The 24,727-nt window shown below is 40.2% G+C and overlaps 1 protein-coding gene across 1 annotated transcript in view; it reads right to left on the bottom strand.

Annotated features, from left to right (window-relative positions):
- Positions 1-173: 173 nt before the first annotated feature.
- Positions 174-24,727, bottom strand: part of MTMR7 (myotubularin related protein 7) — a 54,486-nt gene continuing 29,932 nt past the window's right edge. The window contains exons 7-14 of the mRNA XM_020791453.3: positions 22,947-23,079; positions 20,263-20,372; positions 18,376-18,501; positions 16,781-16,830; positions 13,950-14,150; positions 11,330-11,461; positions 9,608-9,734; positions 174-5,279 (exon numbers count right to left, since the gene is read on the bottom strand). Coding sequence (XP_020647112.3) covers positions 4,914-5,279; positions 9,608-9,734; positions 11,330-11,461; positions 13,950-14,150; positions 16,781-16,830; positions 18,376-18,501; positions 20,263-20,372; positions 22,947-23,079 — 1,245 coding nt within the window. The 3' untranslated portion in view covers positions 174-4,913. The remainder of the gene's footprint in view (positions 5,280-9,607; positions 9,735-11,329; positions 11,462-13,949; positions 14,151-16,780; positions 16,831-18,375; positions 18,502-20,262; positions 20,373-22,946; positions 23,080-24,727) is intronic.

Genomic DNA, 24,727 nt, shown 5'->3' with positions numbered 1-24,727 from the left:
AGGCTGTTTAGGACTAGTTGGAATGCTAAGCACATGAAAATGGGTTTTGCTCTGTGTATCCCCAAGTGAATAGTGAGCCCCTCTAATCCAACAGTTAGTGCTGACTGTAAGGTGAATATTTTTAATATTTTAATATTTTCTGCAATTATAATCCTGAAATGAACAACACAGTGTATATCCTCTACCTTTATTTAAATACTCTTTCATTCAGGTATTACAACATTGTATAATACAGTACAAATTGTAACATCTAAACCAAAGAGGATGGCACTCCAAGTGAAACTGCCAGGAATTGATCAATAAAGCTAGAAGTCTCAAACACAGTGCACAAATTTTGCTAAACATTTTCCAGGTTTGATTCCTAGATTTTCAAAAGTGCAGACAGTATAATATAGTGTACAGTATAGTGTTACATTTGTATAAATTTGATTGCCAGAAATTTTTACCTAAAGATAATCCACTGATACCTTACATAGAAGTCTCTCTCATATCACAGTTTTCTCATTGATCTAAGTTTTCCTAGCATTCTTTTTTCTCCAGAAAACAAATTCAGAAGGTATGTTGGGTGCTGTATACACTACTGGCTATATTTCTAAAGTTTGAACGCATTTGTACTATTAAAATCTGGCTGTTAAATTTTTAAAAATGTAAATTAAATTAAAATGAGACACATAGTTTCATATAAAAATGACATTTATATGGAGTTTCAAGAGGCATTCTCCATAAATTACAGCAGTGTAATTTAGTCCATAAATTATGGCAGTGGCGTGTTCATGGACATGTTTCACCAATGTTTGGAGCATGCCAGGTGGTGGCACACTTTGCCTCCAAACCAAATAAAGACCTTTATTTTATTTTATTTTTCTACAACAAGTGGACAGCAGCAATTATATAAAGAAATTGCCAAAAAAAAAAAAAAAAAAAGGCAGACTCGGCTAGGTTGATGATGTCATTTTTCTTCTTGCTGGCGAAAATTAGAATCCAGTACATATCCTTCAGTTAACGTGTTGAACTAGATTTATATAGAAGACGCCTCACCCAAGGTGCGCTGTTTCTACAAGATAGTTAGCAAGTGCAGTGTAAACCTCTGTAGAGAAATCAGGAAATATCAGGGTATACTTAAATCCTAACGTCCCTCTGAAAGGGTGCCTTCTATGATAATGCATTGATGCCACAGTCTGTTGCACTGATTACATGCAGTCTGATGTACAATAGCATCATGTACAAAGCAGACTTGGTGCCGATTTGTAAAATGCTAAGGGTATGTTTCCAACTGAAATTGAAAGCTCTATCTGAAGGATAAGGATCCTAAAATTCTGAACAGCAGTGCTTTTAACATTCCCAGTAATACATGTAGTGGAGAGCTATGAATGCATGCACTGTAATCCAGCAAAAGGCATTTATAGGCATAAGTTGCTTCTGTACACCTTGTCCCCTCAGATGCAGGCATTTCTGGGCTCACATCCCTCTTGCTGCTTTTCCAAAACCTTCCTGAATGGCCACTGAAATTTCAGTCTGTTACCTACCAACATATCACTGAGAGAGGTTTGTTTAGTTACATACCACATCTTCCAAAATAAGGTAAATCCAAACCCATCCTGGTTTCTGCTCCCCATTATTCTCTTTCTTCTCTTCCTTTACCTGCTGGGGAGCTGCTGTGGCATTTTCTGCCCTTTTGTACCCCTTCCCAGGAATGAAGAACCTTATTCTTTCTGTAACCTCCTGTGGGGATGAAGAACCTTTTTCTAGTTAAGCTTTGCATTACTTCAGTTGAAGTTCGTTGGGGTCCATATTCCAGCAGTGGGCTTGGCCAAAGTCTCAATGATTAGACTCTTATTCAGCATGAACTAAGAACAAATTCCTTCCACAACTTAGCAAAATAATTACACTCCATCCAGGGTAAGACTAAGGAAATATTATCAATACCCAGAGTAGGGCCAGTGAGAGGCCATGTGCCTGTGGAAGAACATAAAGAGGCTAACAGGTCCCCATCTCTCAGTTTCTGTGCTATGGGATAGACTTGCACCACACACTTTTCTCTAGAAAGTATATCACAATCCTTTCCAAGATATGACCATGCCACCTCATTCCATTCTCCTTCAGTACACAGGCCGAACCTTAAGTAAACCACATTCTATACATTTCTTGCTTCCTCCACCAATATGTGGATGACAGAACTATACACAGCACTGCTTTATATCCGGATGTGACAAAGTGATGATCGTGTTACATCAAGTAGTCACAACAGTACTTCCATGAAAGGAAGCTCTGTATATGAAGTGGAGAGTCTGAAAGGGGGAACTGATTCAATAAAGAGTATGCTTTTAAAAGAAGAAGAGTTAAGAGTGCATTTGTTTGGTCTGAAATCACAAAAACGTGCATTTTGAAGGGTGTTTTTGTAACCCTTGGAACTCTTCGCTCTCACTGCAAAACACCAAAAGCACACTTTCAGTAGACATGATTCTTTTATAAATAAGGTGTGCCCACCACAAACTGGGGGAGGTGGAGAAGACAAGATAATTTATCTCTTGGTGACTTACGATTTTACCAAGAAAGACTGGTATAACCCACAGCAGATGTGAGGGTGCCCCCATGCTCCTGTGACATGGATAGCAGATAGTATCCAACTGATGTTGCCCCACTGATGGACTGCATCCATCCTCAGAAGGGGTAGGGAGTATTTTTAGGTGGTTGCACTGCCTCCTACAACCTCGCATGCTATACTAAAGCATGGAATGCCCCAACAGAAAACATGGGGAAGTAGCAGGAAGATGGAAACCACCCTCTTGCCATTATTTCTCATGGATGCATTCCATAAATTGGTTTTCACCCACTGAAATAAAGTCTGATTCAGTTTCATTCACTTTCCGACTCTCAAGCAAATTTCTTATTAACCCTGACCTTCTGTTTCTGCTTTTTTTACCTTGTCCTTTTTTAGCTAGCTATTTTGTGCCAGTTCAGCATTTGCTGGTAAGATGAGACATTTTATCCATCTAAACTCAGGAGAAGTAACAATCGCTTACATTAAAATGGAAGTCACTGGAGGATGCTGGTTAGCTAACAATAATTTCATGAAAACTGAAAAACTTCTCCAGTTCTAAAAAGTTATATACGATCCAAAGAAAGAGACATGAAATTTCAAACAGAAGGACATATGCTTGGATTGTGACTTGGACTTGAAAAATCGTATATTTGGTAAAAGCAGTGATCAAAAGATATTTTGGTCTATGATCTCTTGCAAACTCATGAGAAAAAAGAAACATAAATATGGGGGAAATGGACAACGGATAGGTTTCCTTTACAAGAACCTCCTGACTTGCATCTAACTGCATTTTAATCAAGTATATTTCACCCTTTATTCAACAAAATTAAGGCAGGAAACACAACTTTTTACCCACTCCAATTATCCTTACAAAATGAAGTAGGTTAGATGACTGGCCCAAGGTCACCCAAGTGGGCTCATGACTGAGTAGCAAATGGACTGTAGATCATCCAGATTCCAATCCAGTACTTTTGAACAACTACACCACATTCCCTGTAGCCCTGTTTACAATGGTCGTCTCCCCCGTGTTGAACTTCCATGAAGCAGGGCAGAACAAGGATGTTAGCACTGCACACTCTGTCACCATTCCTGTTGCCTTCCTTGAGTTGGAGGGTGGATGAAGTAGAGGCCAATCTACTTGTGTAGCATTGTCCTGGAGAGTTCAGAGGTCCGAGGATTCTCAATCATGCAAGGATCCTGCAGCAACACAGAAAGCTCCCTCCAACAGAAACACATCCTCCAGCTTCTGGGGGAGGGGCTGCTGGCAATCTAGGTTCCACTGTCACATAATTCTAGCCACACACAGGATTAGAACTCTTCCATTGGGCTTTTGTTTCCAGTGTGATTTGCACTTTCAGTTTTGGGAACGGCACTTTAGGAACTTGCTAAATTTTGTGACAGTGTGCTATGCAGTTCAAAGTGTGCGTTTTGGTATACTATTTTAAAGTAAAGCACTTCCTGAAGAGACACTTTAGTTCTTGAGAGTCCTCATTTCAAATAATGCTACTAGTCTATAGAACCCCAAACCAAACAGAGGTACTCCCTTCATGGCAATGACTGACTGTATGTCTGGGCTATTACAAGTAACTTCTGGGGATGTGAAAATATTTCCATCAGACACACTGTGGCAGATGGATGGTTTGAAATGCAGAAACTGGGAGCATCACCATATTCATCCATCTGCTACAATATTTAATTGGGGGAAATTTAAACTGAGATCTAAAACTGGTATAAAATGGAGGCATGCTGATACAGTAATATAGAAGTGCCCTATGGTCCTACTCACACTCATATACAGAGTAAATTAATTTACTATACCTTGGAAGCTGATTTTATTAATTTTCTGAATGTGTTCAATATTTATCTTAAATTAATGAACTTCTCCTTTTTCCAGAAATATTTTAAATACACAAATGGCAAGGTCTACGTTTTTCAACAACTGTCTTCAAAACAAGGAGGAAAGTCTGTTCTAATCATTTACTTCTACCATTTTTTTAATTTTCATATTGGGGAGCAAGAAGTATCTTGGTTTTAGAGTTTGTTTCCTTTTTTCATGGTTTACACAAATAAATTATTTCGAAGTGTCTTTGTAAAGGTAGTAGATTGGCTAACTAAGTATGTATCAATAAATACATACTGTATATGCTAAATGTAAAATGTGCATGCTATAAGGTCCTGTAAACTAATGATGGCAGATGAAACAAATCAATTAGGATATGTATGATCAATTAAATAAATGAACGAGATATTTCTTCCCATTTAACATTCTTGCTTACAATGAGATTACATCTGGACTTTTTAAGTGCACAGCTTCCTTTCTTTGGACTTTTTTCACGGACAGTCTTTTATCACCAACTGACCAGCAGATGTTTCAGACGGTGAGACAAACAGCTTCATCCAAATCACAGTCTTTCATGTTACCCTTGCTGAGCAAACATCCCCTTCCATTTGGGGACCTACAGCTCATATCCTCTACCCCAGATTCCTGATCACTGTTGGCCGAAAGATCAGGATCTGAGCTTTTCAGGTTATCTTGTGTAAGAATCAGAGCAGAGTCTTCTTCATCTCCCTGCGAAGGACTTCGAGAAGGGAAAGATTTCAGGTTGCCTGTATAATCCTGGGGAGTGTTGGCTATGCTGTCGTTAGATGTAGTGTGTCCAAAGCCATTGCTTCCATTCTGTTGTTTTGGTTTTGCCTCGCCATTATTTAATTGGAATTTTGTAAGCTTTGCCAGTCTCTGCGAAATAAGAAACAAGAAATCCATTCATTCCATTAGCCTGTACACAATCATATTAATAGTTGATATATGCACTAGTAGGAACACACCTGCAATAACATGGGTTGGGTTGGAAAGATATTAAAAATTCTAAGTTGTTGTCATTGTTGTTGTTGTTGTTATATCCCAGGCACAGTCAATCAAAATTATAAAAACATTGATTGGTATTATATAAAAGACGTTTTAACCAAAAACATAAGTATCTGTTAAATATCGGTGCAGTATGTTGTTCCTAATATTGGCATTTTTGTAGCACTGATGGTGTTATTTCTGAGATCTGCAACTGCTCATAATACTGTGTGAAATTTCTTGATATTGTTTCCAAAGCCTCAAGGACTATGGGGACCAGTGAAGTGTGTTTCATCCACAAGCGAGATGTTTAGATTGCTAGATGATGATGATGATGATGATGATGATGATGATGATGATGATTTATTTATTTATTTATTTATTTATTTATTTATTTATTTATTTATTTATTTATTTATTTGGAGGAGCCTCCCTGTTCCTATTTTTTCTACGCAAAAAGGCTAGAAAATGTCTTCTTTCAAATATCTTGTAACTTAGAAACAACCCCCATGCTCCAGGTCAACCAAGATAGCATTGTATCAAAATGGAGAGTTCTAAAACTATGATTGGGAAGACAAAATAAACGGTTTTAAAAAACTTTTTTCTCTCGCTCTCCTGTGGCATCTATTCTTTCTAAGGGGAACCACCCTATTGTTTTCTTTTGACTTGGTTTTGCTAGATCTCATATGATAACCTGCATATTTTTCAATGCCTCATGAAGCCCACTGTTTTTGCCTTGGGACAGAGTACAATTATAGACCATAATGGCTTCAATCATCTAGCCAACATTTGTGGATTTCCATGCCTCCTTCCCCAAATTCCTAATTCTTTATTTTCTCACCTGATGAAAAAATATGGAGAACAGAAGATCCTGCACACTTTTGTGGATTTATAATTGATTTAAATACAAGTATTCTTGCCCATCTGTGGATTTTGTTTTATGAACATTTAAAGGAGTACAGGAATGCAGTCACTGAAAGAGGCTAAAGACTGTTTTCTTGTATCACTCTAACAACATAATTATTACTGTTTTGCATGAGCTCACCTATTCCATTTTCCATTTACAATCTTAGCCCCTTGTCTTAGTGGGTTGTAGCTGTAACTGAGGGAACTCCACCTGTTGAATTTTGGCTTATAATAGGGATCTTAAGCACATAGGAATTCTTCAGACAAAATCAGTATAGTACAGTGATTAGAATATGGGACCGAGATTTCAGGGATCTTTGCTGAGCCACAAAGCAGAGCAACAGAAGACACACATTCTCTCTGTTTCAGGCTGACATACCTAGGAGGTTTGTTGTGAGGATAAATAGAGAGGAGGGAGACATATTATCTGCTTTGACCTAATATACATGTATATACATGTAATAAATCATGGAATCATAGAACAATGGAGTTGGAAGGGGCCTATAAAGCCACAGAGCCCAAAACTCTGCTCATTGCAGGAATCCAAATCAAAGTATATCTGACAGATGGTTATTTAATTTTCTTTCAAATGCTTCCATCGCACCCTGAGGTAATTGGTTCCATTGTCAGACTGCTCTAACAGGACATTTTTCCTGATATTCCTGAAATCTGGCTTCCTGTAGCTTGAGCTCATGTCCTGCTTTCTGGAATGACTGAGAACAGAACCTGTGCCTCCTATGTATGACAACCTTTCAAATATTTGAAAAGTGCTATCGTATCTGCCCTCAGTCTACTTTTGCCAAGGCTAAACATGTCCAAATCTTTCAGCCTTGCTTCATAGGGATTGGTTTCCAGTCCCCTGATCATCCTTCCTGCCCTCCTCTGAATGTGTTCCAGTTTGTTGGTATTTTTCTTAAAGTGGTGTCCAGAAGTGGACAGAGTATTCAAGATGTGCCCTAAAAAGTGACAGAGAAAAACTAGTATTTCACATTATTTGGAAATTGTTGTTGTTGTTTAGTCATTAAGTTGCGTCCGACTCTTCATGACCCCATGAATCAGAGCACGCCAGGCCCTCCTGTCTTCCACCCTCCTGGAGTTCAGTTAAATTCATATTGGTAGCTTCGATGACACTCTCCAACAATCTCATCCTCTGTCGTCCCCTTCTCCTCTTGCCTTCACACTTTCCCAACATCGGGGTCTTTCGCAGGAAGCCGCCTAGAGTGGTCAAAATGACTAGATAGGCGGGGTATAAATACAATCAATCAATCAATCAATCAATAAAGTCTTCTCTTCTCATAAGCTGGCCAGAGTATTAGAGCCTCAGCTTCAGGATCTGTCCTTCCGGTGAGCACTCAGGCTTGATTTCCAGAATGGAGAGGTTTGATCTCCTTGCAGTCCAGGGGACTCTCAAGAGTCTCCTCCAGCACTACAATTCAAAAGCATCAATTCTTCAGCAGTCAGCCCTCTTTATAGTTCAGCTCTCACTTCCATACATCGCTACTGGAAAAACCATAGCTTTGACTATGTGGACCTTTGTCGGCAAGGTGACTTTCACACCGTGATGCCAGATTTGGTGGACAAAGCGCTTGATCGCTGTTGGGCCACCACCTCCTCCCTTGACCCTTGCCCGGCCTGGCTAATCAAAGCAGCCAGGCCTATAACAACCAAATGGGCCACTGCGATAATTAATGGGTCTCTCCTTGAGGGCAAGGTTCCTCCTGCCCTCAAGGAGACACTCATTAGGCCCCTTAAGAAGAAACCAAATTTGGCGGGGGACAACATTGGCAACTATAGGCCCGTCGCCAATGTTTCTTTCCTAAGCAAAGTGGTGGAGAGGGTGGTGGCCAATCAGCTGCAGGCTCTTTTGGATGAAACCAATGCCCTGGACCCATTTCAGTTGGGCTTCAGGCCGCGCCACAGTACGGAAACGGCACTGGTCACACTGCTGGATGACCTGTTGAGGGAGGCTGTTTTTGTTTAACAGTGATTTTCGCGGAACAAATTAACATTGTCTTGCGAGGCACCACTGTATAACCCATCAATCCATCTTCTAGGAAGAATAGCAAAACTTCTCACATTGGCATCCTTTCCTTTCCCTTTCTATTCCTCTTCTAAGTATCAGGAGGATGGAGGAGGAGGTTGGCCTCTGTCTTCTTTTTCTTCTGCTCCTAACTGTGACTCTTTTCCACAGTGCTTCCTCCACTATGTCTGTTTTCTCCTCATCATTCTCCTCCTCTGCTTTGTCTTACTGTTCTCCCACTTCCAGTGCCTTCCTTGGCTGCTGCTGCTCAAGAGTGCTGTCTATTTATTCTTCATCTTCTCTTATAACCTTAAGCATTGCCACTTGCTCCAAACTTCTCACTTTTTCTTCCACTCTTTTTAAAATTAATTAAGGCTAACAAATCCTGCTTTGCTCAAAGTTATCTAGTGAGTTCATGACAGAAGTGACAACTGAATTGTGGAATTTTTTTATCATTGGTTCACAGTTCACAGAATATTTTTGTGCATATTTCGTTAGAAATCAATAAAGCTTCGTTCCCTGGTACTAAAGTGCTGTTCCTGCAACTTTCTGAGTCTATAGAATTCTAGCCAATCTGGCTCTTTTTTTATCTATTAAACTACAAATCCCATCCTGTATCCAATTGGATAATGTGAGGTGGAGGCTGTAATTAAAATCATCTGGGAAGAAGGTACCAAGACAGGCTTTGCAAGGTGTTTTTCATGCCATTTTCAATGTGCAATAAATGGAAGTGGCCACTTGAGGATACCAGTGCAGATTTTCAGGTACCAAAGGCTGCATCATTAACAGAGAGCCATTAGTAACAAGGGATCAAACTAGTTACTTTTGCAAACTAGTTCCTTTTGCAGAAAGGGTAAGGTATCTCCTATCGATCCAATGTAGCAGGTAAATGGAACAAGTCTTTTAAGAAACTAACCTTCTTAACTCTGATTTGAAGCATTAATAAGTGACATTAATAAGTGGTACCACTCTCACCTTCTACCACTGTCAGCAAAAGCAGACACATGTCCTGGTCAAAGACGACAAAAATAATAACAACTTCCTCCCAAAATCCATCACATTAACTAAGTTGTACTGGTGACCCAGCTTAGAATAGGCGACCTGGAGAACTGATACAAATCTATGCCCAAATATTGGTGATGCTCATGGGCCTCATTAAACTTGATAGAAGCATCTACTGATTCAGAGGGTGATGGTCACACAGACACACCCAACCTAGTGCTCATAGCACATCCATCTAAAGCTAGATTGAGGCTGGGCAACAAAATTACTTCATGAAACCAAGAGCCTCTACCTCTTCCAGGATTACTAGCTCTTCTTCCATCTGCTGTGTTTCTTCTTTGACTGCCATCAGGTAGTCAGTAACAGACTGGCGAGGATGCAGTCCTTTTTCAAAGCGGTTGTACATTCCACACCAGAACCTAGGATATAAATTGGGAATGCACATAAAGATGTAAGACTCACAAAGCAACTCTCAACATCTACTTAGCCATAAGTCCCATCAAACTCTATTACTTCTAAGGTATAGGGTTGCAGCCTGAATACCCGCCTGAACCTAAGGACTAACACGGGACTCCATATTTAAGTTGTCAAAAAATGAATATTTCTATGTAGATTCTTGTAGTTTAAGACTGTTTCATATGGAAACATAAAAAACATAGATTTAAGGCAGTAACTAAGTTTCCCGTCTTGCTATATCCCAAGTAGTACTGCTGCAATACACTTTAGGAAGGAAATTTATATCCAACTAGTTGCAACATTTGCAGTGAGTAAAGAGAAACATTTTGCATTTTTTCCCTGTAGCTTTACAAAATGAACACAGGCATTGAAGCCAGGACAAAATACAAGAGTGTCCCCATCCAATGAGTGAAGCAGCTCTGTGGCAGACGTCTGGTAGTAGACATATGAGCCATCCACCCTCAGCAATTTTCCAAGAGGAAGGAACAGCCAGTTCCACAAGCCAATGCTTTTTTGTATCTCGCTGACCCATAGTTGCCTACTGTTGCTTGTCCTAGATCATAGCTGCATAACCCTTCCCCATTTAACCTGCAAATAAATTTCCGAGAAGCAGGGGATGTGTAAGTACGTAAATTGTGAGGCATGTGGTGGACAGCGTGGCTGATGGTGAGAATGATCTGCTGAGTTCCTCTGCTTATATGTGGTCACAGGTTGATTGAGTGCACATAAGCAGATCAGTGGCTGGGTTAAGTAACAGACATGGACTCAGACTAGAGCTGTCTAGAAAAGACTTGGGAAGCTATTTTAAGAGCCTCTGTAACATTAGACATTCTAAAGATAACCACCCCCTCCTGTTCCCGAATCTGTAGACTTCAGATTCACTTTCAAAAGGTGCAGTTAGCTTAAAATTAATTTTCAAAAGCAGATATTGCCATGGTAGTACTTAATGCAGTAGAATTCCACATTTTAGCAATACAATACATTATTTAAACATGATATGTGTGTGAATAAGAGAAAGAGGAATGGCCATAACTGAACTTTGAGGCTTAGAAAAAGGAAATGTGTACAAGTTTACAAAATTATGCATACAGCTGAAAAAACAGAAAGAGCTCTCTCTCTCATCTTAATACTAGAAGCCAGGGCCATCCATGTCTTGAAATAAATTACCTCTCGGCGAAACAAATTAGAATGTATCATTGTCTTACTTTGGTCAACTTCTTCAATAATAAGGACATGGAATATATTGAATGTCCCACTGTAGATTAATTGCTACATGAACAAAATTGTGTGCCAGTGACACGGATGGGAACAAGTGATTGCTGAACAGTTTTTCTAAACAGAATTTCTTTGTGGATTGGGCCTCAGTGTTACTTTCAGGAACAACCCAATATCCAAAACACAAGTACTCTATAATCTCAATGTATGAAATAACTCTTATAGTGCACAGGTCCTAACATTATTTATTTATATGCTAGAACAAAACCAAGAAAATGACATTGTGACATTTTGTCCCAATATTTTCCTCCTGAAAACTGCCAGTGCCATGGATGTGACTCACTTGTAGATAAAATGGCAGGGAGTGGACTGTGGATGTAGGGTTCTGTTATAGTCTTCTCTGTACAGAGGGTTCACATAATCAGCTCGATTTTTCCACAAGTGAGCCCAAAGTGAATATGTCCGTTCTTGAACCCTGTAATGTAAAAGAAGAGTCCATGAGGCACACCATTGCCCATATCCATCCCAAATGCATAGATGCAAGTATGTTACAAAAACAGGTATGTATTTTAGAATGCTTGGAATTTAATTGTTCCTGGATATGTTCTCTTTTCTCTAAAGGGGTAAATGAACCTCCCTGTTTTGAATGGAGAAAGTACACTGAATTGCCCATATAGGCCAATAAAGAAAACATACATAGCAGGGATGGGGCCACAGGTGGCTCCTGGGTACAGTGGGCCCTCGACTTATGAACGGCCCTAGTTACTAACGCTTTGGGTTACGAACCTGATTGCATAGAAAACAGCAGGCCCTACTTACAAGCGTGTGTCAGAGTTACGAACCCGATCTCATAGAAAACAGTGGGCCGTACTTACGAACGTGTGTTTGAGTTACGAACAAAAAAAAACTGCGTGGGAGGTGGGGAAAGCGCGAAATTTGAACTTTCAGTTAACCGTTGGCCAGCAAAGAGGGTGCTTGTCTGCTTCCTCGCTCTTCCCAGCATTTACAGAGTGGATAAAGGGACAGTCTTCAGACTGCCTGGTACTGGTACAGTGCTGTACGGACAGTACAGTATGGTATTCTAAATTTTTTGGATGTTTTTTTAAAAATTGGATATTTTATTATTGACATTCTTTTTTTAAGCAGAGAGACTGCCTGTTCTGGGTGAGTACACTATGTTTTTACTTTACTGTACAGGGTTTTTTGCAGCTTGTTGGTTGGGGGGTAGGGCTAGGTGGGGGGTTCTGAGCTCTGATGGGTCTTGCTGGGTAGATTTTACAGTTTTAAAATGTCTGCATGCTTACTGGAATCTTTCCCTGCTGTGTGTGTCTCAGGTGGGGGGTAATCTGAATCTGTCTAGTTAAAATGTGAATTCTGCTGGGAAGAAAGCTTGCTTGCAAGCAGGTTAAAAATGGAGTTCAGAGCCATGTCTCTCTTTGTGCTGAGGAGTGTTTTTCAAGGTGTTCTGTTGTCTGAAAGGTGTTTGTTCCCTCTCTCCTTTGCTGCCCGCCCTCTTTCCCCCCAAAAGGTGGTTGTCTTGGCTTGTCTTGGCTGAAAATGTGCTTTTCAAGGTGTTCTGTTGAAAAGGCGTCTGTTCTCTCCTTCCCTCCCCCCTTTCTTTCCTTTTTTTAACCTAAGTCATCTTAGGTTAAAAGGAAAAAAAAAATTAAGAAAAATATTCTGCCCCTAGTGGTAGGATATTTTTCTTAATTTTTTTCTTTTTTTTTTTCCTTTTAGGAAAGGAGATGGCTGGACAGTGTCTGCGAAGCAACCAACATGAAATTGACAGACCTCCGGGAGGCAGTGGAAGATAGGAGGGCCTGGCGTGCTCTGGTCCATGGGGTCACGAAGAGTCGGACACGACTAAACGACTAAACAACAACAAAATGGTAGGAACGGATTAAGCAGCTTTGCATTAGTTCCTATGGGAACTAATGATTCGAGTTACAAAGCGCTGCTCGACTTAAGAACCAAAAACAGCAGGAACGGATTAAATGGTTTTCAGTGCATTCCCATGGGAAATGCTGATTCGACTTACAAACCTTTTGACTTACAAACTTCCTTCCAGAACGGATTAAGTTCGTAAGTAGAGGGCCCACTGTACTTTCAAGGTCCCAAAGCCACTTGAAAGTATTATTATTTTTTAATTCCTTATAAAAATGGTTTCTTCGTCTGGACATGTGCAGCAGGTACTCACAAAACCTCTCCTAACACAAAATACTAAAAATGCATTGATTCTCCATAACTGCTTTAGAATAAGTAAGCATTTCTCCTTACAGCCAGAAAACATAATGATGTCACAAGTTGTTACATTGCTTAATAAAAAGAATGTCACCACATGCTTAAATAAAAACTAACAGGGAATGGTGTTACTTTCAACTTGTTGCTTCCAAGATTTGTTCTGTGTAAATCTTTGATTGGAATCCTATATTTGTGCAAGATTTGTGTAATTTTCTTTGGTTGCACAATCTGATGCATGACCAGGCACACAATCCCCAGCACCTGATCAATTTGCCACCATTAGCTCTGACTTTGGGTACATCATGAGAAGACAAGATTCATTAGAAGACAATTATGCAGGGAAAAGTTGAAGGCAGGAGGAGCGGAGAAGAACAAATATGAGATGCACATTCGCCCGACCTAAAGGAACCCACAGCCTTGAGTTTACAAGGATGAGCAGGGCTGTTGAGGACAGGACATTAAGGATATCATTCATTCATAGGGTCACCAAAGTCAGAGGCAACTTGACAGCATGTAATAACAACAGCTGTATAAATTATGCAAACCTTATGCGACCAGGACTGTGGCCAATAAAAGAGAGAGAGAGAGAGAGAGAGGGTCACCAAAATGTTCGTGCTTTTAAGAGTGGCGCTGTTCACCCTCCCATTCATGGAAATGAAATACAACTGCAAATGGGTGAATGGTATATTATATACACATAGTGAGAGGTAAGCCTGCCTTACTTCAGCTCACTTCTTTCCTTCTGATTGTTGCACAGGAAGTTCCCAAACTGGCAGGAATAGACATGATGTTGTATGTGGATCAGGAACCTTTCATTGAATTCAAAGGCACAAGGAAATTGTTCCATAAGTTGCCAAACACACTCAATGAATTGATCAATGACTGGAGATATCTCTTTTGGGTCTCCATCCAGATTGCCATACCTAAACAAAGAAAATAAAATAGAAAATAATTCATAACATTTGATCTGTACAGGGATTTGCATCATAGCAAATCCAGTCCCAAACATCAATCTTATATTTCTTTCTCTCTTTTTAAAGATAGCTTGGGATTACTCCTAGCAGTGCAGAGCTAATAATACAATGGTGCCCTGCATAGCGATGATAATCCGTTCCGGATAAATCATCGCTATCCGGAAACGTCGCTATACGGGGCAAAAAAAACCATAGGAACGCATTAAACCCTGTTTAATGCGTTCCTATGGGGACAAAACTCACCGTTATACGAAGATTCCCCATACGGTCACCATTTTCGCCACCTCGGTAAGCGAGGAATTGGTGCGAAAATGCTGTGGGTGGCCATTTTCTTCATCCGGCGGCCATTTTGGAACAGCCAATCAGCTGTTCTGCAAACATCGCAACGCGAAGATCATTAAGCGAAACGATTACCAATCATCGCAATGCGATTTTCGCCCATTAGAATCATCGCAATGCAATCGCTTTTGCGATCGCTAAATCCGCATCGCTATGCAGATTCGTCATTAAACGGGGCGCTTGTTATGCGAGGCACCACTGTAGTTGCAAGTAAAAAAATATATACATTTCCTAATACAATCACTCATGAAGCTCTTGTATAGAGAGTATCAATCACAGCATGCTATTCTAGGACAGCCATTCTCAGCCTTTTTTAAGCCATGGCTATAAACACCAGGGACGTGGTGGCACTGCAGGCTAAACCACAGAAGCCTTTGCGTGCTGCAGGGTCAGAAGACCAGCAGTCATAAGATTGAATCCACGCAACGGAGTGAGCTCCCATCGCTTTGGCGCAGCTCCTCGCCAACCTAGCAGTTCGAAAGCATGTAAATGCGGGTAGATAAATAGGTACCATTTTGGTGGAAGGGTAAACAGCGCTCCGTGTATAGCCGCGCTAGCCACGTGACAACGGAAACTGTCTTTGGACAAACACTGGCACTACGGCTTGGAAACGGGGATGAGCACCGCCCCTAGAGTCGAACACAACTGACTAAAAATGTCAAGGGGAACCTTTACCTTTACCTGTAAACACCATATGAAAGAAATATAGGTCAAATCAGGATTGCATAAGTCACATAATGAACCTTATAAAGAATTGTTTCTAGTCTGAGGACTTCCGGCTCGACGCTGCAACGAGACAGCAGTAGAAGGACAGAGCTCTATCCCCTGGGCTGAATTCCGACCTGTTTGGGACCCCGCAAGGGGGTTAAAACCACCCCAAAGAATTGGTGAAATGGGGGAGATGCCTGTTGATCACGGGGGCAATGGCAGTTCCACCTGTTGGATCCAGGAAATTCCCCAATCAACCAGTAGGCGGAAACAAGCAGCTGAAAAGCTCGCTTGCAAGTCGTTGGCAGCCGGCAACTGAGAAGCGATAAACCAGCTAATTAACATTGTTATCATTGGGTGAGAAATATTTATAACTATTCTATTTTATGACAATCCCTGGACGAGACAATCCCTATAACAGAAAAGTGTCTCTTCGCCTCACCACTTAAAGAGCAGTGGTGAATTTGGAGAGAGGAAGAGACTCGAAGAGAAGCAAAGAAAATAAATTAGGCACTAATTAGACATTATACTTCAAGGAAGGAAGTTTGATACTACTCTGGCATTAGAAACTTAAGAAATCTTTCTCGTAAAATTATTAAACAACTCTGGAGTTAAACTGGTTATGTTACAGCTACAGCTATTGATAGCTATTTACAGTGTTGACAAAAGCAATATTATGATAGTAGCCAATATTGTACACTAAAATATATACATGATTGGTTCAGTCTTTAAAAAATGTAAAGATTTTGAAGGGACAACCAAGAAGATACCAAGATGCAAAAACAAATAATTATAAGCAACCTATGTGACACCATGTTTAACAGGCACGAACTGAATCTAGATAGATTGAAAAACTTATAAAATATTATTTTTTAAAAAATAATTGTTTCCAGTCTGTGGCCCCCTTCAAATATGCCAGGGGGCCCACAGGGCCATATTCCCCCCCACCTTGAGAATGGCTGCTCTAAGTATGGCAGGTAGCATTGCAGGAAAAAAATAACCACCAAACTGAATACAGCTAAAGGGGTAAGACATTTTGATTCTTTTGCAATTGACTGACATCCTTTTATTGGTTTTATGAATGAAACAGATAATAAGGGATTCCCTGATGCATACACGATTTATTGGTCTTTGTAATATACTTGGAATGTGACTATAATTTTCCCAGGAAACCCTGATAAGAATTTGGATAGGCCTCTGCTATGAAGAATGGGAAATGAAGGGTGGGAGGGAAGAAGAGTACAGAAATATATGAAAAAAGAAAAAAAATTAAAAAATAGCCACTCATAAAGACATCACAGTTATGGAAGGTGCAGCTCAGAGTCAGATGTTTGGGCCTAAGCCAAACACCCAATCATTACCAGCATAGTTGACAGCACATAATTATGGGAGTTGCTGGTCAAAATATCTGGTGTGGCTCACAGGTACTATGGACACTATTCAAATATTCATTTGACTTCTGGCAACAACAAAGAAGATTGTATTCAACGGGTACCATTGCTTTAACTTGCAATATGTCAAACCGTGCTTACCTGTGATTAAATTTATGACCAAATGAAACCCAGTCTTTATCAATTAATACCTAAAATGAGAAAGGTATATATAAATACCATCCAATGAAAACCACGTATCTTTTAAAACCAACAGACGTATCTTTACTGACAGTGTAGATAGCTCTGGCATCCAGACTCAAGCTGGATCCAGACTCAAGCTGGGGAGGAGAGTTGGCAATAAGAGCAATTTAAAGGCATGTAACATAAATGCTGGTCTTTGAATATTTTTATTTTAACTATCAATATAAAGTTGGATCCTTTTTCAATGTCTCAAGCTGTATTTTGCATGCATGGAAGTTCTTGCCCTGGAGCTTACACCTGAGCAGATATGTACAGAATTGAGTTGTGTTTTACATGTCTGAAACACACTGCATTGGGACTTAGATCTGAATAGGCATGCAGTGACTGAGCTGTGCTTTGGATGCCTGTTGCCCCTTGGTTCAAGTCTTGCTGCTGGAGGAACCTGCGTCCTGCAGAGTATCAAGTTACAATCTGTACACTTGGTGGGAAAATATCCTAACTGGTTAGAATGGGAAGGATGCATGCATGCTTGTGTGCTGCCATCTTCCCTAGATGCCACTCTCAGTTTCAAAAGAGTTGTACAAAACTGATTTAAAATGCAGTCTATGCTCCTGTTCCCTATGGCTAGCCAACAAAAGGATTCAACACAATGTAATTAAAGGCTGATGCACAGCTCCTTGCCTTGTCCCATCCATTCCAGGGCTTTGAGGGACAATGGCTGAAATCCTGTTGCTTAACATATTAAGTCACAAGTAGGGGAGGTCCATCTCTGCAGATTCAACGGGTCGACTCTAGGTGCAACTTACTACACTAAGCAACAAGATTTCAGCCAATATTTTAAATGCCCTACAATACCATGGAGCACCGCAACATTTGGGGCACTAAAGTTAATTTAAAACAGTAATTCATAGCCGGACAAGTTCTATGCCCAATTCTATGTAACTACTCTGTCTCTGATGGTATAAACTAACCAGTGATTTGAAAAATGTCAAAGCCTTCAAAGAAGGAAAGATGACCAAGCACCTCTAGCCTCTCAAAAACAATTCCTTCCTATGCCCATGACTGCACAACCTGGTAGTTAAGGTGTTTTGTGTTTCCAAGGAAAATAAAAGTCTGATATATTCTGGGCAATGCATCGAAGGCTTCTTTCTGGACTACAAATCCCAGAATTCCTGGTAGTCATAGCCGGTTGGTGGATTTGGGTACCTATAGACCAAAAACGTAACTTTTCAAAGGTCTGATATAGTCTAGAGCCTTTAATTCCTCTCCCCCATACCTATTCCTACCAAGTCTTTATCAAGTGTCTATCTACAGTTCTTCCACACAATGACAAAATTAGGGATGTGCTTAATGATACAGACCACAGACACTACACCGGGCTCTGATAACATGGAAAGTTGCTGTTAGACAAGCGCAGCACCAGCCAGCTGGATACTCAGACCACTTTAATCATTCTCTAATTATGCTCCAATATTACAAAACAGCCTCTTTATTAATTTAGTTAATTATGAAGAACATTTCCTGCATTTTCTCTGTAAAGCAAGCAATCTTACCATAAACCCTTTCATAGTACGGTAATACGGATCTAGCAGAAGGCTCGCCACAGAGCAAACCTGAGCTGTCCGGTCCCACCCATCAGAACAGTGAACAAGAACGCTCACTCCTTCTTCAGCAATAGCCTAAAATAAAGGAACAGAGAGAGAATGAGAAACATTCTTGATAGAGAGCAAAACAGTATTTATTTTGACTTTCAGAAAAGAAAACCTGCAGAAATGTTTTTAGTCACCACTACATTTTTATCCTGTCTTTCCACTAGAGCTGCTAACAAATGTCAGTAAAAATAAAGTAAATTATAATAAATAAATTTTCAGAATAATCAATAAATAACAAAACTGCTTAATGACCAGACTGAAAAGATATATCTTCAAACCTAACACCAGAGAGATGTCTTCAGAACCTAAAATGAGCATGAGTGGGAACTAATCATACCTCGTAAGAGCGTATACTACACTGCAGCAGCAATTCAGGAGAAAGCTTTTTCCTATGTATCAAATAATGGCATTCTCATGAGACCAGTCCTAAAAGATCCTAACGCATAGAAAAATTTATAAGAAGACAGGTGTCTCTTAAATAAGCAAACCTCAAAGAGTTTAGGATTTTAAAAATTAAAACCAAAACCTTGAACTGGGCTGGGAAAGTAACTACTTAGAGATAGGATTTTTGAGTTTTAATGAAAGGGGGAAAACATGAATTGCCTCAATAATAAAGAGGCAGTTTTGCTTTTTCATGCCTCTTTCTTTCATTTAACTCTCTTTCTAGTTCTGTCTGTCAAATTGCCTAGGAAACTTTTTATCCAATAGCATTGTGAGGGTCGCTGTCATCAGCCAAGTTGAAAGTGCAGGAAGGGTGTGGCAAGGAGTTTGAAGTTGTAAAAGGCTTTGATGGTTGTGCTGTCCTCTGATGATGCCGGCCACAGAGACTGGCGAAACGTTAGGAAGAACAATCTTCAGAACACGGCCAAAGAGCCCGAAAAACCCACAACAACCATTAGATTCTGGCCATGAAAGCATTCACGAATGCAAAAAGGCTTTGAATTGGTTGAAATTCAGTGAAACCCAATTTCCCCTGATTTGGGGGGGATTTTCTCTGTTGCCTTTCTTCTGCTTTTTGGGGTAGTTTTTATGAGGGGGTTATGGCTTTATTGCACTAGTACCATAAAATATGAAAGGGAAAAACAAAACACAAAAATGAAGAAAGGCACCTCCACACAAGCTGAAAGAACTCAAAACAAAAGGGGAAAAAAAGGTTTTCACAACGCACATTTCCAGGAAAGTAACTGGCCAGCAGTGTCAGTCTTTCAATATAAGAATAATAAGATAGCTCTTGGATACTATACTAACTAATCTCCCAGACATTATTTAAGGACAGCCCTATATAAAGCATATTTCAGTAGTAAAGACCAAATGCAATTACAGTAATACATGGATAATGCCTGCCAAATCAGGTTGACTCAAGAATAGTTGTAACTGGCACACTAAGCAGTAGCAGAAAAGCACCCTTCAATACCGCTGACATCTGAGAGTCCAGAGGCAGTGCAGAATCAGGATACACTCTCAAGCTGTGAACTATGATCTCCCACATGACATAGCCAGTGGTCAGGAGTGTGGTGTACTTAGAAAAGGTTCAAAGGACAGGTGATAGCCCCTTGGGCAGGTGGGCCAAACAGGCTGCACATAATTTGTCTGAATGACTCTGTTCCGCAAGGAACATCTTGTTAATGAACAACACCACTTCCTTCTCTGGCACTAAAACACCCCATATTTAGGTCACATTCCTTTCTTATATAATAATCCTTCAAGGCAGCAGTAAGATGATAGCATACAATCAAGTTTCCTCAATCAGCACATTCCCGGTTTTCTTTTAAGAAATGCAGATTGTACCTTTGCAATAAAGATGCCTGCATCCATTATGGCTTTGATGTGCTTCAGCCAGCCTGAATTCTCTAGTCCCCAGAGGAAGTCACTCATCGAAGGAGATCTTAGCTCGCAAACTGCAAAATAAGCTAGTTTCAGTAAATGAGATCAATGTTTTATATGACAGTTCCAAAATATATTACATGGGTAGAGAGGGTGGGAGCATCCAAGGTGCTTGTTCACATATTCATATTCATCACTTTCACTGCAAAGATCGCTTAAGTCTGAATGGTCTGTCACAGATCTGACATTTTTTTTACATCATTGCCAAGATCCCGCGCTTTCAAACAAGGAGAGCTCATACATTTAGGAAAAAAATAAAAATTATTTATTTTATTTATTTATTTTATTTATATCCCGCCTATCTGGTCAAACGAGGACCACTCTAGGCAGCTCTAGACAGGCAAACGTCTACAAAACTTAAACTCGAGTGGAATAATAGTTTGGGGAATAGTAGATGTTGGCAAAAACCCTGTTCTGTAAATTATGTCTGTGTAAAGATTATGATGTCACTGGCAGAGACAGACTGCTTTGATCCCAGGGTTTGCCTCACTAATCAACAGCCATTCTCATTGTTCTAGTGAACTCTTGGATGGAAACAGGAACTCTTTAATTACTGTTAATCTCTTTTGCTGGTGAAGCCATCAATCGTACACAAGTATAATTAACAGAACAAGATTTTGGCCTCTCTGAAGAAGGACGGAAACTTTCTCACAGGACATGTTTTTCATACAGAAAATCCCATGTTCAAATCCTCACATTTCTAGATAGGGTTGAGAAAAAGATCTCGGAGATCTCCTATCAGTCAGTGTTGACAAACTGAGATATGTGGACAAACTGAGATATGTGGTCTAACTCAGATACACCATGGCTATGTTTGCTGGGGAATTAAAGAAGCTGGAGTCCAGAACAATAATGTTGCAAGCTCTGACTCAATATGAGGCAATGCCTTAATTTCCTGTGTTCCCTGGGGACAGCTGCTGTAATTCAAGTAGACAGCACAGAGCTTAACAGGCAATGTGTTCCAACATAAGGCAGCATCCTATGCATTTGACTTAAAGGACATCCGTCTGATTTTTCACCAAGCAATTCCTTCCACAATTTATCAGAAAAGGTTGTTTTCAAAAAGGCATCTCACAAAACTGTCCTCAGAACAGTGCACTTCTGACAGCAAGAAACCTGTCAAATGATTAATATATCCACACAGATGGGCACGCAAACCATTAACAGCTGGATTTGATCTGAGATGGCTACTTCTCTGTTTGCAAAGCACAGATAAAGCCAAAATAGAGCTTTGTTCCCCTATCAAAATCAATATTTGCTCTCCACTTTACTGAGCAAAATCCATAAAGCCCTAAATTACCAACCTTCGTCATATATATGGCAGGTGATGATGGCCACTGACCTGGAGTTCAATGGTGAATTCATCTAGCAAGGAATTCTATTACTAAGCAAAAGCTCCATTCAAGACCTGCATATCAGCACCAGAAAACTTTAGTCTTTAAGAAGTATCTCTAGAGAGGAGAATGTGGGGCAGATCCAGCCTTAAGCACAGGAAACAACATGCTGTTGAGAGGGAGGCTCAAGCCTCCAGCAAACTCAGCAACGCACAAGATGACCTTATTTCTTATGCTGGAATGGAGGAAGAGAAACTGATAGCATTCTATCTTTGTTAGCAATAAATACTAAAACAACAAAAAAAGCAGCATTAAATTTATTTCTCGCATTCTTATCCTGGTCTTCCATAGAGTTGAAGGAATGATATATAGATTTATCTCAGTTTATATTTACAATAAGCCTGAAGGACTGGTAAGGCTAACAGAGAGAGTAACATGTCTAAGCTTACCAAGCGAGTTTCACAGCTGAATGGCAAACTACTTATATCACATCTAAATCTTACATTCTACCTCAGCAGCTCTCTTTGCCCAACCTCCTTCTGAAGTATTTTGGCCCTCCAGATGTTTTGGACTCCTACAGATCCTCAACATTGTCCCTGCTGGTTGGGGCTTGTTTATGTTCCAAAAAATCAGGAGGGCTTACAAATTACCAGTCCTACTATGAAGTCTGTTTATAATCAGGCCACATATGCAGGTCAAAGATTTGATTATAAAAAAAGGAAATTTTGATCTTTCCTTCTTCCCAGCAAGCTGAATGACAAAGAGTAAGTATTAAACATTAATGCTTCAGCATCAAAACCGTTAACATGTAGTGGGCTAAATACATTGTGAGGGCTTCATGAAGCCCCTAGATGTGTTTTATAGCTGTCAAGGTGACCCCAGAGAGCCTCCTGCACTGACATTCCCAGAAATCTCCAGAAAGGCTAGTTTTGGGATCCTCCAAGTTTCCCTGCCCAATGCCCCCTCCCACAAGTCAAAGATGGATTTGCCTGCCTGGACCTTCCGTTTTGTTTTGTAAACAATAATGGTTCTGGCCATTTCTAGGCCTACTCCATGATCTGGGGCAAAAATCTGGTTCCCAAGTCTCCCCAAGCCATCTACCCCTGTGGTAAAATATTAATGCTATTAACTAATTACTGCTAAACTACAGTATAAAGATATTTATATTTTTGAAGACCTTCACAGCTCACTCGCCAAAAACCAGATGAAACAGAGTGGAAATGGTTATGGTTATCTACAGGGGTGAAGTTTTACCTTCTAGCATTTTTTGGAGACTGCTCCGCATTACATGGATGTTCTCAATCCCTATGAACTGAAACTTTATGTTGGAGTAATTGTCCTCATTCTCATAGCCCTTCCCAGCTGCTCTGTTTGCCATTGCGTTGAGCTACAAAAGGAGAACAAGGAGATGGAAAAAACACTACAGGGATCAGACCAGATAATATTCTCTGTCAAAAGATAAAGGAATATGCAATGCATCGAAGACCGAGACAACTTACAATGAAGTATTCAACTATGCGTGTGTGTTCTGTGCTGTGAAGGCAGAAATGACTTATAAAGACCCTAACAGGTCTTTCAAAGCAAGCAAAATGTTTAAAGAATAGTTTTACCCATTCCACACATGCCGGTGCGTTTCCATGGCCAAGTGGGGATTTGAACCCTCTTCTCCAGAATCCTAGTCCAACACTCTATCCACTACATCACACTGGGAATGCTACATATCTAAACTTTAAAGCAGGAGTAGATAACTGTGGCCCTCCAAATGTTTTCCTAGCCAATCATAGTCCAAGGTCGTGGGAGCCAATGTCCAGCAACACCTGGAGGACCACAGTTGCGTCTGTCTCTTAAAACCACCATTAAAATGCTTATGCACACAAAGCGAAACTGGGACCTTTCTCTGCAATTGCTGTCTCGGTACTAAGGGCATTTTAAAATGGTAAACCGTCCCCCAGATTTTTATCCCACCCCTACCCCAATGATCCCAGAGTGCCATATATAGTGATGCCCCCCACCCCATTTTATTTTCACAATGAACTAGATTGAGCCCTAATGACTGGTCCAAGATCACCCAGTAGGTTTTGCAGCTAAGCCCATGTCTTCATGGTCTATGTTCACCAACAACTACTAGATACTGCCTTTTGGGCATCATTATACCAAATGATATGGAACTGAAAAGAGATTTCATGTTTTACAGACATTTTTGGACTGCAGCACCCAGCATTCCTTGCCATTCTTTGCGCTGGCAAAATGGATGAAAGTTATAGTCCAATACTTGCAGGGTTAGACTTTTTCAGGGATACTGAAACTGGCAAATTTTTGCCAGTGAGGTTTGGGTCACCTGGTATTAGGACAGAAGATGGACCCCTGAACATCCAACTGCAAGCTTTGCTCTTCAGCACAGGAATCAGGGTTGCCCTTCTAAGAGAGAATTCTTAAAAGTATAGGCTTGGATGACAGAAATTGAACCTGTTCGTTGCTGTGGTAGACTCTTGCTATTGAGAATCAAGCCTTTATAACACCATTCTGGGCTGCCTCAGATTCAACTGTGATGGGCTGTGTGGAAATGGCTTTCATTTATTGATGATGGTGTTGATGACTCTAACAATGATTTTACACAAATAAGTTGGGAACAAAAATGCACTTCCAAGAAAAAAAGGCAGAAGACAGCAAAAAAAGACCAAGGTGGTTTCAGAAAAAGGTCAGAGAGGACCTGAAAACAAAGAAACAAAAAAAGGACAAATATAGGAAAGATGGTCAAGCAACAAAGGAAGAGTACAGGCAGGTAGCAAGGAATTTAAAGGATAGTGTTAGGAAGGCAAAAGCTGGTGATTGGCTGATTTCAGGAAGAGGCTAAAAGCAGCAAAAATGCATTATTCAGGTATGTGTGTAGCAAAGGACAGAGAAAGGAAATAGTGGCTCAGTGGGGATGGGAAAATGATAACAGATGACAAAGAAAAGGCAGAAGTGTTCAATTCCTATTTTAGTTCAGTTTTTTTAGGTAAGACAGTATGACCTTCAGGGCAAATGTGAAATAC

This window comes from Pogona vitticeps, chromosome 5 (assembly GCF_051106095.1).
Source record: "Pogona vitticeps strain Pit_001003342236 chromosome 5, PviZW2.1, whole genome shotgun sequence".
Taxonomy (NCBI): Eukaryota; Metazoa; Chordata; class Lepidosauria; order Squamata; family Agamidae; genus Pogona; species Pogona vitticeps.
This window is presented reverse-complemented; position numbering and strand designations above follow the sequence as displayed.